Below are 17,655 nucleotides of genomic sequence, written 5' to 3' on the forward strand. Positions count from 1 at the left end.
TCCACACTGATATGTCTGACAGACATGCAGAGATGCGATTCGCCGCCTGGTTATCAGAAGGGGGAAAGGAGAAGATTAATTGTGTGTCGTCTGCATAGCAATGATAGGAGAGACCATGTGAGGATATGACAGAGCCAAGTGACTTGGTGTATAGCGAGAATAGGAGAGGGCCTAGAACAGAGCCCTGGGGGACACCAGTGGTGAGAGCGCATGGTGCGGAGACAGATTCTCGCCACGCCACCTGGTAGGAGCGACCTGTCAGGTAGGATGCAATCCAAGCGTGGGCCGCGCCGGAGATGCCCAACTCGGAGAGGGTGGAGAGGAGGATCTGATGGTTCACAGTATCAAAGGCAGCAGATAGGTCTAGAAGGATGAGAGCAGAGGAGAGAGAGTTAGCTTTAGCAGTGCGGAGAGCCTCCTTGACACAGAGAAGAGCAGTCTCAGTTGAATGCCCAGTCTTGAAACCTGACTGATTAGGATCAAGAAGGTCATTCTGAGAGAGATAGCAGGAGAGCTGGCCAAGGACGGCACGTTCAAGAGTTTTGGAGAGAAAAGAAAGAAGGGATACTGGTCTGTAGTTGTTGACATCGGAGGGATCGAGTGTAGGTTTTTTCAGAAGGGGTGCAACTCTCGCTCTCTTGAAGACGGAAGGGACGTAGCCAGCGGTCAAGGATGAGTTGATGAGCGAGGTGAGGAAGGGGAGAAGGTCTCCGGAAATGGTCTGGAGAAGAGAGGAGGGGATAGGGTCAAGTGGGCAGGTTGTTGGGCGGCCGGCCGTCACAAGACGCGAGATTTCATCTGGAGAGAGAGGGGAGAAAGAGGTCAAAGCACAGGGTAGGGCAGTGTGAGCAGGACCAGCGGTGTCGTTTGACTTAGCAAACGAGGATCGGATATCGTCAACCTTCTTTTCAAAATGGTTGACGAAGTCATCCGCAGAGAGGGAGGAGGGGGGGGGAGGGGGAGGAGGATTCAGGAGGGAGGAGAAGGTAGCAAAGAGCTTCCTAGGGTTAGAGGCAGATGCTTGGAATTTAGAGTGGTAGAAAGTGGCTTTAGCAGCAGAGACAGAAGAGGAGAATGTAGAGAGGAGTGAGTGAAAGGATGCCAGGTCCGCAGGGAGGCGAGTTTTCCTCCATTTCCGCTCGGCTGCCCGGAGCCTTGTTCTGTGAGCTCGTAGTGAGTCGTCGAGCCACGGAGCAGGAGGGGAGGACCGAGCCGGCCTGGAGGATAGGGGACAGAGAAAATCAAAGGATGCAGAAAGGGAGGAGAGGAGGGTTGAGGAGGCAGAATCAGGAGATAGGTTGGAGAAGGTTTGAGCAGAGGGAAGAGATGATAGGATGGAAGAGGAGAGAGTAGCGGGAGCGAGAGAGCGAAGGTTGGGACGGCGCAATACCATCCGAGTAGGGGCAGAGTGAGAAGTGTTGGATGAGAGCAAGAGGGAAAAGGATACAAGGTAGTGGTCGGAGATTTGGAGGGGAGTTGCAATGAGATTAGTGGAAGAACAGCATCTAGTAAAGATGAGGTCAAGCGTATTGCCTGCCTTGTGAGTAGGGGGGGAAGGTGAGAGGGTGAGGTCAAAAGATGAGAGGAGTGGAAAGAAGGAGGCAGAGAGGAATGAGTCAAAGGTAGACGTGGGGAGGTTAAAGTCACCCAGAACTGTGAGAGGTGAGCCATCCTCAGGAAAGGAACTTATCAAGGCGTCAAGCTCATTGATGAACTCTCCAAGGGAACCTGGAGGGCGATAAATGATAAGGATGTTAAGCTTGAAAGGGCTGGTAACTGTGACAGCATGGAATTCAAATGAGGAGATAGACAGATGGGTCAGGGGAGAAAGCGAGAATGTCCACTTGGGAGAGATGAGGATTCCAGTGCCACCACCCCGCTGGCTCGATGCTCTAGGGGTATGCGAGAACACGTGGGCAGACGAAGAGAGAGCAGTAGGAGTAGCAGTGTTATCTGTGGTAATCCATGTTTCCGTCAGCGCCAGGAAGTCTAGGGACTGGAGGGTAGCATAGGCTGAGATGAACTCAGCCTTGTTGGCTGCAGACCGGCAGTTCCAGAGGCTGCCGGAGACCTGGAACTCCACGTGGGTCGTGCGCGCTGGGACCACCAGGTTAGAGTGGCAACGGCCACGCGGTGTGAAGCGTTTGTATGGCCTGTGCAGAGAGGAGAGAACAGGGATAGACAGACACATAGTTGACAAGCTACAGAAGTGTTGTTTCTTGTATTATTGTCGCCTGTGTCTTTAGAGAACTGTTTCACTTTGATATCCTTTTTCTTCTGTCCTGATTTTCTCTTTCTTTTCTTCTGTTAACTAGATATTCTTTGTTGTTCTTCGTTAGCTAGCTAGCTTCTTCCAAAAGAGTCCCTAGCAACTGCTTAGCAACTGGTAAACAATTCAGCTTGCTAAGATAACTACAATTTTATGAAAAATAGTTATTTTCAAAAGCCTATCTTCTTTGTTTGTTGCTTGTTTTTTCTCCTATTCAGTCTTGCAGTTTTCTTTTGCTTTTTTCCGATGTACTTCACTCTAAAAACCATGTAAATTTCAATATTTGTAGGAGCTCATTTTTCAGCTGCTGCTGCTCAAATTGGAGTTCCGGAACTCCGATCGTTTTTTATCGATCTGATATTTAGTTTTCTAGACCTACTACTTGGTACCGCTGTTTTGTTCAGTTCTCATTCATTCGTTCGCATTCGCAGTTGTGTCGGTATTCTAAGCCAAACTGCTGTTCAGTGTTTTTGCATGCATGCATGAATAACTAAGCTACTACTTTCAGCATTTAGTTAGCATTATTTTGTTAAGACAGAGGTGTGTAAGACTGCATTCACATAGGCTGTTTGTAATAGGTGAATTACCCTGTCTATCTTGTAGCCTATATTCATTACCAAAACGGCCTTGCTTTAGTGTGTTAGGGCGCTGTCCATTGTGCTGATACAGCACAGCTGAGATAGGCTACAGATTTCGCGCCAACCTGTCACTTCAATAGCACTCTGAACTCAGAGTGTCGGTTTTGAACTGTTTATTGTGGTATAACCTGATATAAGCAGAATTCAATATAATTCCAATGCAAGAACCCAAAAATTGTGCCCGATAACCGATTTCAACTGTCCCCTTAGTCACTTTATGCTGGCACCTGGTCTGACCATGTTACATGTTTACAATAATACAATATTAAATGATTCACATTAAAACATTAAAAACTTTGACACAGTGTAAGTGGTGCATACATATTCAAGGATTACTTTCCATTGGCAGATTCTGTATTTACAAATCAATCTGTAATTGTAAAATGACATACAATATGTATATATCCCTGGGAAACTCTGTCAAATGTTTTAACCATTTTACCCCTCTTAGAACATTCATACTAATGTTCTAGGAATGAAGAGGTAACCAGAAATGGTTTGTTGGGATTCCATCTCCTCAGCTTGTTATGATGTCATAGTATCAGAATGAAACCTGCAGTTCAGACTTAGTCCTGCGGAGGAAGTAGAGAGCAGCCTTACTGTTAACCTAGCAAGCGTAAAAGAACCTCTTGAGCAGTCCCTACCAGTGGAGGCTGCTGAGGGGAGGACGGCTCACAATAATGGCTGGAACGGAGCGCATGTGATGGCATCAAACACATGGAATCCATGTGTTTGTTGTGTTTGATACCATTCCACCTATTGCACTCCAGCCATTACCACGAGCCCGTCCTCCCCAATTAAGGTGCCACCAACCTCCTGTGGTCCCTACATGTGGTTTTCAGAGGAAACGGAAGCTATGTTGAAGATGCTGTATCCCTGAAAACCGGATGTTAACGGTTTCTTCTTTTTCGACCCTGCATAGCCTACCTTACTGTAGAAGTAGTGTGTAGGGTGAAGCTGGCCCTAGACGCTGATCTTGAGTCAGTTTTAAATTGTCCCAACTAATGATTTAGGTTAGGATTGGGGGGAGGGGAAAGTTCAATTATAGGGGAGACTTCGCTCCGGAGCGTAGAAATGGAGTGCAGTCTCCTCACTCGAGCTTCTTAACCAGCCTGGCCATCTTTCTGGCTTTCTGCTTCTTCAGCTTCTTCTTGAGGAAGAGGAGGTCGATGTAGACGATGTGGTCCAGGACCGTGGAGGCACACAGGAGACCCCCGTGCAACGCTCCTGCTATCCCACAGCTGAACACATCCTGCCCTGGAAAAGGTACATCCACACAAACTATACAAGATAAGGGAAAAATTGGCTGAAGACATGCAAGCTCCCTCACATACAGTACATTAACATAATTTAGCAGACACTCTTATCCAGAGCAACTTACAGGCGCAATTGTGGTTAAGTGCCTTGCTCAATGGCACATCAACATATTTTTTCCACCTAGTCAGCTTGGGGATTCAAACCAGCAACCTTTCAGTTACTGGCCCAATGCACTAAACCAGTAGGCTATCTTCCACCCAGTACATTTAAAAAAAAAAATCAAACAAGAGTTTGTAACTGTAAATATTCTTCACAAAATTTGACTATATAGCTCATACAAAATAGACTTTTGCGGCTAATGCACATTTTGTCTCACTTTATAAATGATTTAATCTTGACGGAGAAGCATTAGAGGAGAAGTTCCAGGAGTGTTACCTGAGATAAAGAGGTTTTTGACAGGGGTGGAGCAGCGGTTCCTGGCCACAGCCTCAGCATGGAAGCGGTCCAGGTTGTGCTCAGCAGAGTACATGGCCCCGCGCTGGGCTCCCAGGTAGTGCATGTTAGTCAGGGGGGTCGCAACATCCTGGAACACCAACTGGAAACAAACAGAGCATAGAGACGTTATCAATTAACATGGATTAACCTCTAAAAAGCCCCAAACACAGACAGACACAGAGAGAGAGACAATATACACTACCATATGTTAATTGAAAAACCTTTCTTCATACCTTTTCCCTCAGCTTGGGGAATAGGGTGCATGCCCAGTCAAAGAGATTGTTTGCGAATTTCATTTTGTAGTTGGTGTAGTCATCTCCCCTTTTCCTTACTGAGGTATCTGCCCATTCCTCAAACCACTCGTATTTCACCATGGTCAATATCGTCATGCAGGATTTCCCTGGAAATGTAACATGGTATACATCCGACACATCTGCAGCGTATTTGTGGCACAAAGAAGTACACACTCTTCGCTACATTATCTTCGATGTTCATTGGTACATTATCCTACCTGGGTGTCTCGTCTTGGCTGTAGGATCTTTGGCAGAGGGGAAGGTGATGAACATCATAGGGATGTTATCAGGTGCATCCTCTTTACTCATGGCAAAGAACCCTTCCATTCTACACAAAACAACAAGGCTGTAAACATCTGAAGAATGCTGGAGTGATGATGCATCAATGAAACTAATCTCCATATACGACTGTAGGCTATGTGGTGATGCCATAGTAACTGCTGTTACTCATTGTTTATGTAGCAGCGCCACCTTGTGAGTACAGAGGGCAAAATCATCTCATTTCAATTTTGAAAGAGGATTCGGTGCCTGGTACTTACGAGCCATCCATATCATTATTTTTGAAGAGCCAGAAGTTGGTGGAGACAATACCCAGCTCCTCTTGGGTTCCATCAAAGCCAGAGAAGACCAATAATGATCCTCTGCCATGTTTCATCATGTCCAAACGTTCCTGGATGTCTGTTAGCAAAAAAAAGTGTTTTACCATCAACCCATAGCAAGACTTTACAGTAGTAAGATAGAACATCATAAGGCAACTCATATCGACTGATCAATCAATCAATCAATCAATCAATCAATCAATCAATCAATCAATCAATCAATCAATCAATCAATCAACTGATTGAAATCCTATATACTGTTAGTTTGTCAGTGTAACTCACCTGGCTTGGTCTGGGTCTCAGGGGGCAGTAATTTCTGGAAGGTGGTGAACACACCACAGTTGGAGATGATCACAGGAGCATGTACCTCCACCTCCTGCTGTATCGTTCTCACCTTTACACCTGGCAATGGAAACAAACAGGAGAAGACTCAGAAAGACATGGTATGCCTTTGAAATATCAACATGATCTCCTCATGGAAATATATTTTGTGATTAGAAATAGGACAAGCTTCTTTAAGTCTTCGTAATTCTTGCATGCGGAAATAAGCGATGGGACACTTACTCTCTCAGCACAACAAGGGGAGACTGTGTGGAATGTGCATGTCATTTGTCTTTGGGCTGTTATTATAGAGTTTTCACATCTGTCCTATGTTTTAGGGACTGAATCAATACAATAGGACTCTGTTTGTCCATTGTGAAACGGATATGGACCATATCGTGATTGTCAGCCGAGTGGATCAACGGTCTAAGGCACTGCATCTCAGTGCTTGAGGTGTTAGTACAGACACAGCCTGGAATCGAACCAGGGTATCACAACCGGCTGTGATTGGGTGTCCCATAGGGCGGTGCACAATTGGCCCAACGTCATCCGGGTTTGGCCGCTGTAGGCCGTCATTGTAAATAATAATTTTTTCTTAACTGAATTGCCTAGTTAAATAAAGGAAAAATAAATAAAAAATTACTTTAATTTTTTTAGGGGAGCCCAATTGAGACCAGAGTATCATTCACAATGGTGCCCTAAGTACAAAGATATTTACAATCAAGAAAGTGAACATTCCAAATAAAACAAGAATAAAAAACCTACAAGGTAGAATTACAATACTACAATTTCAACAAATAAACCATTACAATCAATCAAAACATCTGCAATCCTCAATTAATTCATTTAACACCAGAGTCCTAAACTTCCCTAGTGGCACCAGGGAATCAAGATGCAAGGAATTTTGCAGGTGGGGGGCACTAAAACTAAAGGAGAATTTACCTAAATTGGTCAAGACCAGAGGGACCTCAAGAGTTAACCAACCCTGCAAGTGGGTTTGGTAGCTCATTCTTTTATACTTCAGCAATGAAGTTAAGTCAGTTGGAAACTTGTGTAGTAGAGCTTTGTAAACTGAAAGGAAGTAATGAAGTGATCTACAGGACTTCAATGAGGACCATCCAACCTTTTGATGCAGTGGTGAGTATTAAAACTTGTCCATTGTGAAACGGATATGGACGATATCTGTATTCTCACCATATGCTGCCCCGTCATTGTTGACCAGGATCTGAGTGACAGGTGCTCTGACCAGGACGTTGCCTCCAGACTTCTGGATGACAGGGATGATGTGGTAGGAGATCTCACTGGCTCCTCCTTTAGGGTAGTACGCTCCTCTCTTGTAGTGGTGCAACAGAAGAGCATTGATCATAACACTGGAATCCTTGGGGGGGACACCTGGGGGGGGGGGGGGGGGGGGGGGGGACAGAAAATAAACTATTAGCTACCTCAGTTCTATTTCATGAATTATGACAGATATTCCCTGGTTGCCATAGTACAGTTGTGGCTCATTTTGTCTTGGGCTATTTCCAGGCATAGAATATCATTCTGAATATATAGAATAATACTGAAATAGTAGAATGGAATGGAATAGTATAGTTTAGTATAGAATACAATACAATAGAATCTAGAACGTTAAGACCAAGTACCGTAGAAGAGGTAACTGAAGATGACGTGAAGGTCCTTGTTGGTGGTCAAGGTGCTCACCAGGTCTGTAGCTCCAGTACCAGAGAGGGTAAAGATGGAGGAGCAGAGGTTTGTGATGCCGGACTTCAGCAAAAACAGAGCCAGCCACTGGGGGATCAGCTTCAGAGAGGCCAGATAGTGAGTCTTCTTGGCTGACACCTGGCATGATATTAAAGGACATTTGAGGTAAAAAGTTATTATACTGTAGTGAAGAGAGGGTAGTCCCAACCAGGGCTTGAACCTAAGACCTTAGGACTGTCAACCAAACGCCTCAGCTGTTACACCAAGAGATCCAAATCTCTTGATGAGGTCGCTAGGTGATGGGTTGAGGTGACTACCATACTGTTGATACTCATTTGATCACTTCAGTGTTCTCATTACCAACAAAACCCCTGAACTGAAAAAAAGAAAGTACCTTCATGATATTGAAAAAAGTTTCAATGGCAGTGACGTCGTCTGGAAACTGATTTTTCAGGTGAGCCTCCATCTCTGTCTTGCCAGAGAAGATGGTGTACTCGCGTTTGTCCTCTCCCTCACCGATCTGGATGGTGTCAAAGTGCTGGTCCAGCTCCACAAACTCCAACTGGCCCTCGGTGATCTGGTCGAAGACAATACGCAGCAGACTGTTCTCATGGAGCTGGCCGATGAAGTGGAGACCTGGATGGGACAATGGGGATAAATCATGCTCCAATAAGATGTTACATCAGGTCACAAAGCCATTGACTGGGTCGCCACTATCTGGGCAAGTGGCAAAAACAAACCCGCCTATTTCTACAATTAATCTTCTTAAAGATTTTAAACCTAAACCTTACCTTAATCACATTGCTAAGCAAACATGAGCCTAATCCTAACCTTAAATTAAGACCAATGTACATTTTCATGATATAGCCAATTTTTACTTTGCCACTTGCCCATCTAGCTTTTAGAGAAAGAAGCAGGCCCTTATTCTCAACACAGCTTCTTGTTTGTGAATGAATTACATTTAGATGGCATTTGTGCTCATTTCAAATGTGTTCACTCCAAAGCAATGCATGATACATTGAATACTTGGAATATGTCATAGTAAACATTCTATGACATGTAGTCTATTGAATATCAGTGTGAGAATGCCAAAACAATGACCGAAGCCCAGCTTGGTTAATCCCTACCATTGTGTCGCTGAGTTGTCATAATGATTCAGCAAATGTACATTATCCCATGAGCGTTGGTAGACAAAATGTAAGTAATGTAAGTAAACTACACTGCGTGCACAATTATTAGGCAAATTGTATTCCTCAGGATTCATTTTATTGTTGAACAAACACAATGCTCTCAGTCAATCCAAAATGTTATTGAACCTCAAACCTGAATGTTTAACATAGGAAAAGTGAGTTTTGTCTTTCTCAGGGAAATATAAGTGTGCACAATTATTAGGCAACTATTAGTGTGCAGAATTATTAGGCAACTAAATTACAAAAATAATTTCTCTCAACTCACTTGTTTATTCTCAATTTTTAGAGTAAGTGTAACAGATAAGTAACACAAAATGACAATTATATAACATTTTTGGCCTTTCAAAAATATTCAGTGACCAATATAGTCACCCTTATTTTCAATAACTGCCATGAGCCTTCCATCCATGGAGTCTGTCAGTTTCTTGATCTGTTCACGATCAATTTTCGCTGAAGCAGCAACCACAGCCTCCCAAATGCTGTTCAAAAAGGTGTATTGTCTTCCATCACTGTAAATTTCACGTTTGAGAAGGGCCCACAAGTTCTCAATAGGATTTAAGTCAGGTGAGGAAGGGGGCCAGGTCATTATTCAGGCATCTTTGAGGCCCTTGCTGGCTAGCCAAGCAGTGGAGTACTTGGATGCATGTGATGGAGCATTGTCCTGCATAAAGATCATGGCCTTCTAGAATGCTGAGGACTTATTCCTGTACCACTGTTTGACGAAAGAATCTTCCAGAAACTGGCAGTAGGTTTGGGAGTTGAATTTCAGTCCATCTTCAACCCGAAAAGGTCCAACTACCTCATCCCTAATGATAGCAGCCCATACCAGTACCCCTCCTTCACCTTGCTGGCACCCGACTCAAAGTGGTGCCCTGTGTCCATTACTGATCCAGCCACGGGCCCATCCATTTGGTCCATCAAGAGTCACTTTCATTTCATCTGTCCATAAAACCTTTGAAAAATCTGTCTTCAGGTATTTCTTTGCCCAATCTTGACGCTTCAACTTGTGAATATTATTCAGTGGTGGTCTTGTTTCAGTCTTCTTGACCTTGGCCATGTCTCTGAGCACTTGACACCTTGTACTTCTGAACACTCCAGGTAGGTTTCAGTTCTGGAATACTGTGGCACTGGAGGATAATGGGTTCCTGGTAGTTTGACGCTTAATTCTTCTCAAGTCTTTTGCAGTTAATTTGCGCCTTTTCTTCCCCATGCGTTTTTTGCGCCCCAGTTGACTATTCGCAACAAAATGTTTGAATGTCCGGTGGTCACACCTCAATAGTTTAGCTATTTAAAGAGCGTCGCATCCGTCTGAAAGGCATTTTACATTTTTGGCTTTTCAGTGTCAGTTAAATTTATTTTTTGGCCCATTTTACCTGAGGTAATGAGGATGCCTAATAATTATGCACACCTTGATATAAGGTGTTATTCACTTTCGCCACACCCTCCCTCATTACACAAATACATATCACCTGAAAAATGATTAAATCCAATAAGCATTCAAGGTTATATGGTTTGGAGTTCAAAAATGTGAATAGAAACAATAAGATCAGAATACTCACTTGCCTAATAATTGTGCACGCAGTGTAATCTAACTGCACTGAATGCCTCTGCTGATCCTACAGCTATTGTATGCAGTAATCATGTGCCTATGAACAAGACTTATACTGTTAGCACTGAGGCAGTGTGACCTAGTAGGAAGTCCACTGTGTGCAGCTCACCCTGCACTAACATAAATAACATGAGCATGTCTACTCCTGCTAAGCTTCCCAGTAAAGCAATGAAAACAATCAAGCATCCTAAAAAAGTGCTAAAAATAGCCCACGTTAACATATGTAGCTTAAGAAACAAGGTTCATGAAATCAATAATTTGCTAGTAACAGATAACATTCGTATTCTGACAATCTCTGAAACTCACTTAGATAATACATTTGAAGATACAGTGGTAGCAATACATGGTTATAACATTTACAGAAAATACAGAAATGCCAATGGTGGAGGTGTTGCTGTTTATATTTATAACCACATTCCTGTAAAGCTTAGAGTGGATCTCATGTTAAATACTGTTGAAGTAAAAGCTCACCTAAAGCCCATTGTTGTGGGAAGCTGCTATAGACCACCACGTGCTAACAGTCAGTATCTGGATAACATCTGTGAAATGCTTGATAATGTATGTGATATCAACAGAGAGGTATATTTTCTGGGTGATTTAAATATTGACTGGCTTTCATCAAGCTGCCCACTCAAGAAAAAGCTTCAAACTGTAACCAGTGCCTGAAACTTGGTTCAGGTTATCAGTCAACCTACCAGGGTAGTTACAAATAGGATCATAATGAAATCAACAACATATATTGATCACATATTTATTAATGTAGCAGAAATTTGCTTTATAGCAGTATCCAAATCCATCAGATGTAGTGATCACAATATAGTAGCCATATTTAGGAAAGGCTAGGCCTTATATAGTGCATAAGAGGTCAAACATACGTTTTGTAGGGATTCCTATCTTGTTGATGTTAAGGATACTTGTTGGTCTGTGGTTTGTAATGATGACAACCAGAAACTGCCCTTGGCACGTTCATGAAATTACTTATTTCAGTTACTAATAAGCTTGTACCCATTAAGAAAATTACTGTAAAACTGTTAAATCCCAGTGGATTGATGAGGAATTGAACCATTTTATGGTTGAGCGGGAATGGCAAATAAGTCTGGCTGCACAACCGATTAGCAAATGTACTGTGATTTGAGAAATCATGTGACTAAACTGAATAAAAAGAAGAAGAAACTATACTATGAAACAAAGATAAATTACATAAAAAATTATAGGAAAAAGCTTTGGAGCACCTTAAATGAAGTTTTGGGCAAAAAAGCAAACTCAAACTCATTGAGTCAGATGGCTCATTCATCACAAAACCCACTGATATTGCCAATTACTTTAACCATTTCTTTAATTGGCAAGATTAGTAAACTTAGGCATGACATGCTAACAACAAATGCTGACACTACACAATCAAGTATAACTGATAACATTATGAAAGACAAGCATTGTAATTCCATAAAGTGAGTGTGGAAGAGGCGAAAAAAGTATTGTTATCTATCAACAATGACAAGCCACCGGGGTCTGACAACTTGGATGGAAGATTACTGAGGACAATATTGCCATATCTTCAATCTAAGCCTACTAGAAAGTCTGTGCCCTCAGGCCTGGAGGGAAGCAAAAGTAATTATGCAACCCAAGAGTAGTAAAGCCGCCTTTACTGGCTCAAATAGCTGAACAATCAGCCTGTTACCAATCCTTAGTAAAGTTTTGAGAAAAAATTGTGTTTGACCAGATACAGCGTTATTTTACTGTAATCAAATTGACAACAGACTTTCAGCACGCTTATAGGGAAAGACATTCAACAAGCACGGCACTTACACAATGACTGATGATTGGCTGAGAGAAATAGATGATACAATTATTGTGGGGGCTGTCCTGTTAAGAATTCAGTGCAGCTTTTCAAATCAAATTTCAAATCAAAATCAAATTTATTTATATAGCCCTTCTTACATCAGCTGATATCTCAAAGTGCTGTACAGAAACCCAGCTTTTGACATTATCAATCATAGTCTGCTGATTGAAAAAACGTATGTGTTATGGCTTTACACCCCCTGCTATATCGTGGATAAAGAGTTACCTGTCTAACAAAACACAGAGGGTGTTCTTTAATGGAAGCCTCTCCAACATAATCTAGGTAGAATCAGAAATTCCCCAGGGTAGCTGTCTAGGTCCCTCTCTTTTTTCAGTCTTTACTAATGACATGCTTTGAGTAAAGCCAGTGTGTCTATGTATGTGGATGACTTAACACTATACTTGTCAGCTACTACAGCAAGTTAAATCACTGCAACACTTAGCAAAGAGCTGGAGTTAGTTTCAGAATGGGTGGCAAGGAATAAGTTAGTCCTAAATATTTCTAAAATGAAAAGCATTGTATTTGGGACAAATCATTCACTTAACCCCTAAACCTCAACTAAATCTTGTAATAAATAATGTGGAAATTGAGGCAAGTTGAGGTGACTAAACTGCTTGGAGTAACCCTGGATTGTAAATTGTCATGTTCAAAACATGTTGATACAATAGTAGCTAAGATGGGGAGAAGTCTGTGTTGACTTGCTGAATGCACTGAGGTGTCTGTTTAAACTACCAGCACACAGCTTGGACACGCATGCATACCACACAAGACATTCCACCAAATATCTCTTCACAATCCCCAAGTCAAGAAAAGACTATAGGAGGCGTACAGTACTACTGTACATAGAGTCATGGCTACATGGAACTCTATTCCACATCAGGTAACTGATGCAAGCAGTAGAATCAGATTTGTAAAAACTGATAAAAATACACCTTATGGAACAGCAGGGACTTGGAAGACACACACAGGCACAGACACACATACACATGATAAGACTGTACTCACACGTACACCTAGATTTTGTATTGTAGATTTATGGAAGTAAAGTAGTGGCCTGAGGGAACACACTTAATGTGTTGTGAAAAGTGTTATGAAATGCAATGTCATGTAATATTTTAAATTGTATATACAGTGCCTTCAGAAAATATTCAGACCCCTTGACTTTTTCCACATTTTGTTACATTACAACCATATTCTAAAATGGATTAAATAAATAAAATCCTCAGCAATCTACCCACAATGACAAAGCGAAAACAGGTTTTTCAAATGTATTAAAAATAAAAAACAGAAATACCTTCTTTACATAAGTATTCAGACCCTTTGCCATTGTTTTCCACCCTGTTCTCCATTGATCATCCTTGAGATGTTTCTACAACTTGATTGGAGTTGTGACGACCCTCCCACTCTGTCTGCCGAATTCTTTCTCTTTGCTCTTGTTTTCCTTGATAGGATGTCAGTGGGCGGGGCTGGGAGGGTCGTCAGCGAAATGGGACACACCAGGATAAATGCACCTCTTCCCCATTCAATGAGGAGACTCTCTCCATGCAGACACACTTACAGATTTAGGTTGTGGCATTTTTGTGGATGTTTTGTTTGTTTGCGTTGGCAGCTTTCAACACCCCTCATTATCATATGTATACACGCAACCACTCACTTACACTACTGATTACACACATCATTGTTAATTGTATTTACTTTACTTCAGTTAATAAATATATTTTGTTATTCTTTATCTCCACGTTGTCTCCCTTTTGTTACGAACTTCGAGCCAGTTCATGACAGAGTCCACCTGTGGTAAATTCAATTGATTGGACATGATTTGGAAAGGCACACACGTCTATATAAGCTCCCACAGTTGACAGTGCATGTCAGAGCAAAAACCAAGCCATGAGGTTGAAGGAATTGTCTGTAAAGCTCCGAGAGAGGAATGTTTCGAGGCACAGATCTGGGGAAGGGTATCAAAACATTTCTGCAGCATTGAAGGTCCCCAAGAACATAGTGGCCTCCCCAAGAACACATTGGCCTTCCATTCTTAAATAGAAAAAGTTTTGAACCACCACAACTCTTCCTAGAGCTGGCTGCACGGCCAAACTGAGCAATCAGGAGAGAAGGGCCTTGGTCAGGGAGGTTACCAAGAACCCAATGGTCACTCCGACAGAGCTCTAGAGTTCCTCTGTGGAGATGGGAGAACCTTTCAGAAGGACAACCATCTCTGCAGCACTCCACCAATCAGGCCTTTATGGTAGAGTGGCCAGACGGAAGCCACTCCTCAGTTAAAGGCACATGACAGCCACTTGGAGAATGCCAAAAGGCACCTAAAGACTTTCAGACCATGAGAAACAAGATCCTCTGGTCTGATGAAATCAAGATTGAACTCTTTGGCCTGAATGCCAAGTTTCACGTCTGGAGGAAACCTGGAACCATCCCTACGGGGAAGCATGGTGGTGGCAGCATCATGCTGTGGGGATGTTTTTCAGCGGCAGGGACTGGGAAACTAGTCAGGACCGAGGCAAAGATGAACGGCGCAAAGTAAATTTCATCACGAGATCCTTGATGAAAACCTGCTCCAGAGCAGGACCTCAGACTGGGGGCGAAGGTTCACCTTACAACAGGACACCCTAAGCACACAGCCAAGACAATGCAGGAGGGGCTTCAGGACAAGTCTCAGAATGTCCTTGAGTGGCCTAGTCAGAGCCCGAACTTGAACATGATCTAACATCTCTGGAAAGACCTGAAAATAGCTGTGCAGCAACGCGTCCCATCCAATCTGACAGATCTTGAGAGGATCTGCAAAGAAGAATGGGAAAAAGTCCCAAAATACAGGTGTGCCAAGCTTGTAGCATCATACCAAAGGAGACTCAAGGCTGTAATCGCTGCCAAAGGTGCTTCAACAAAGTACTGAGTAAAGGGTCTTAATACTTATGTAAATGTGATTTTTCAGGGTTTTTTTTAAATAAATTTGCTAACATTTCTAAAAACCTTTTTTTTCTTTGTCATTATGGGGTATTGTGTGTAGATTGATGAGGAAAAATATGAATTTAATACATTTTAGAATAAGGCTGTAACGTAACAAAATGTGGAAAAAGTCAAGGGGTCTATATACTTTCCGAATGCACTCTAATTGCCTTAATATTGCTGGACCCCAGGAATCCTTAATAAATACAAATACAAATGAACAAGAACTCTGTCTTACCAACATCAAATTCGAATCCTTTGTCTACGTAGGTGTGACAGCAGCCTCCTGACTGGTCATGTTGTTCCAGGACCAGGACCTTCTTCCCCACTTTGGCCAATGTGGCCGCCACCGTCAGGCCCCCAATGCCACTACCAATCACTATGGCATCCAGGTTCTGGGGCACTTTGTCAACACTGAAACCTGGACAGAAAACCAAATTCAAGATCAAAAAGTGTTTGTCATAAATTACCCATCTTCCTCTAACGGTCATAAACGTAAGGCATCTAAATTTCATTTTCATTGGGGCATTCCTTGTCTTTGTTCCTAGATGACAATACATACATGATATCTCTTCTATCGCTCAGATATTGAGTAGAATGCTCCCACAATCACAGTCATAGTCAAATAATCAACCCAGAGCTTTACCTTACCTTGTTTGATGACTTTGTCCCTCTTCCTCTGGTCAAATTCCCGGGGTCCCAGAGGCCTCACTGACTCCAGAGAGAAAGGGCTTGGCTTGCTGAAAAGATACCAGTACGTCCCTCCAGCCCATATCACCAACCAGGCTAAGAATATCAATAACCACATGATAAAGACTGCACAGAGCAATCAAGCACTGAATTCTCTGCCTGTCAATAAGGCAGGAGGAAGGAGAGTTGACAGCAGAGTCTTGACGTTTCTGAAACACATATACCATTTACAGGACCCTTTTATTGAGGGAAGTGCTAAAGGTCTGAGATGGAAAGTGATAAGCAAATGAGTTTGTGCAACATTCAATTATCTTGTTATGACTATGACTGACAATAAAGATCAAGATGTGAAAGACCCTGTGGTGGAGCAGGGCTGTACCGCCACACCATAAAGATGATTTAGCAATATGCAAGAAAGGTCTGAGAATGGAATTCTAAAAACAAGTGTATTTAATTACTTTGTAAAACAAATAAAATCACATGCAAGGCATACGTTACAAAGCATTAACAAGCATTGCAAGGCATTACTCTAGGCATGATCAGAGAGGAGAGAAGTCATAGCCTGGAAGAGTCCCTCGGGTGGAGAGAGAAAGAGAGAATCTCACCAGCGCAGGTCAGGAACAAATAGAAAGAGACAATGAATCTAAGAGCCTGTTATAACATCTGAGTTGTTTGGATTCAAAACTGAGTTTTGACCAATATCACTACTGTTGAGTTAACTTCCACTCAGATATCAGATCTACAGGGTGTTCTCACAACAGAACCTTAGCTACCCAGAGAGGTGAAACAATGTGGGTTGGAGAGCAGCATTCCTGAGACAACACAAACCATTGTCCTTCATTAGACATGCAAATGACCTTAGGTAAAAGCTTCCTGCATGCAAGCTAGAAAGGAATGCTCTATTCTTTAAGAGAAAAACCCAGAACTGAAGGTACATCACAAAATCAAAAATGAATCACAAATGAATTCAACATTTCAATTAAGATAAAATAGTAAGTGCTGGCAGATATGGTAGCTCTGCTTCTAGCTTCTAAGCAACTTTGCAATATTTAGTTTTTTTGTGTGTTCTTTTTTACATTAGTCCAGAACGGAACGTTTTTTGTTTTATTACATACAGCCGGAAATAACTTTTGGATATCAGATCGGCGGTAACTCATCAGCATTATTACCAAAAATACGACCCCAGAGCAATGGAACTTATCCCAGAGGCTGCTCCAAGATGCAGCCGATGGAGAAGAGTTATTCAGAGTGGACATCTAGTCCGACTCAGGAGGCGTGCACACCATCCACCACTTCCGAGTATATTACTCGCTAACGTTCAGTCCCTAGACAATAAAGTAGACGAGGATCTCCTTCCAGAGAGACATCAGGGACTGTAACATACTCTGTTTCACGGAATCATGGCTATCTCCGAATATACTGTCCACGTCCATACAGCCAGCTGGGTTCACAGTACATCGTGCAGACAGGAATAAAGAACTCTTCGGGAAGAAGAAAGGCGGTGGTGTATGTTTCATGATTAACTACTCATGGTGTGAATGTGATAATGTACAGGAACTCAAGTCCTTTCGTTCACCCAACCTAGAATACCTCACAATCAAATGCAGACCGTATTACCTCCCAAGAGAATTCTCTTCGGTTATAGTCACAGCCGTGTATATTCCCCCTCAAGCCGATACCACAACTGCCCTCAAGGAACTATACTGGACTTTGTACAAACTGGAAACCACATATCTTGAGGCCACATTTATTGTAGCTGGGGATTTTAACAAAGGTATTTGAGAAAAATGGTACTGAA

At 42.5% G+C, this 17,655-nt stretch overlaps 1 protein-coding gene across 1 annotated transcript; it reads right to left on the reverse strand.

The window, feature by feature from the left end:
- Positions 1-3,005: 3,005 nt before the first annotated feature.
- On the reverse strand, positions 3,006-16,112 carry si:ch1073-13h15.3 (inactive all-trans-retinol 13,14-reductase). The gene is made up of 11 exons (XM_014179847.2): positions 15,819-16,112; positions 15,406-15,588; positions 7,968-8,209; positions 7,516-7,711; positions 7,067-7,264; positions 5,834-5,953; positions 5,492-5,630; positions 5,171-5,280; positions 4,893-5,059; positions 4,600-4,759; positions 3,006-4,164 (listed from the first exon to the last, which is right to left on the reverse strand). Exons 1-11 carry the CDS (start codon positions 15,973-15,975, stop codon positions 3,998-4,000), a joined length of 1,839 nt encoding a protein of 612 aa, XP_014035322.1. The 5' UTR covers positions 15,976-16,112; the 3' UTR covers positions 3,006-3,997.
- Positions 16,113-17,655: the final 1,543 nt, after the last annotated feature.

This window comes from Salmo salar, chromosome 28 (assembly GCF_965601325.2).
Source record: "Salmo salar chromosome 28, fSalSal1, whole genome shotgun sequence".
Classification (NCBI taxonomy): domain Eukaryota; kingdom Metazoa; phylum Chordata; class Actinopteri; order Salmoniformes; family Salmonidae; genus Salmo; species Salmo salar.

Coding starts and splice junctions, on each gene's coding strand:
- si:ch1073-13h15.3 (XM_014179847.2), bottom strand. CDS start 15,975: ATGTGGTTATTGATATTCTTAGCCTGGTTGGTGATATGGGCTGGAGGG. Junction 5,060..5,170: donor AGCCAAGACGAGACACCCAG/GTAGGATAATGT, acceptor TTACATTTCCAG/GGAAATCCTGCATGACGATA. Junction 4,165..4,599: donor CAAAAACCTCTTTATCTCAG/GTAACACTCCTG, acceptor TACCTTTTCCAG/GGCAGGATGTGTTCAGCTGT.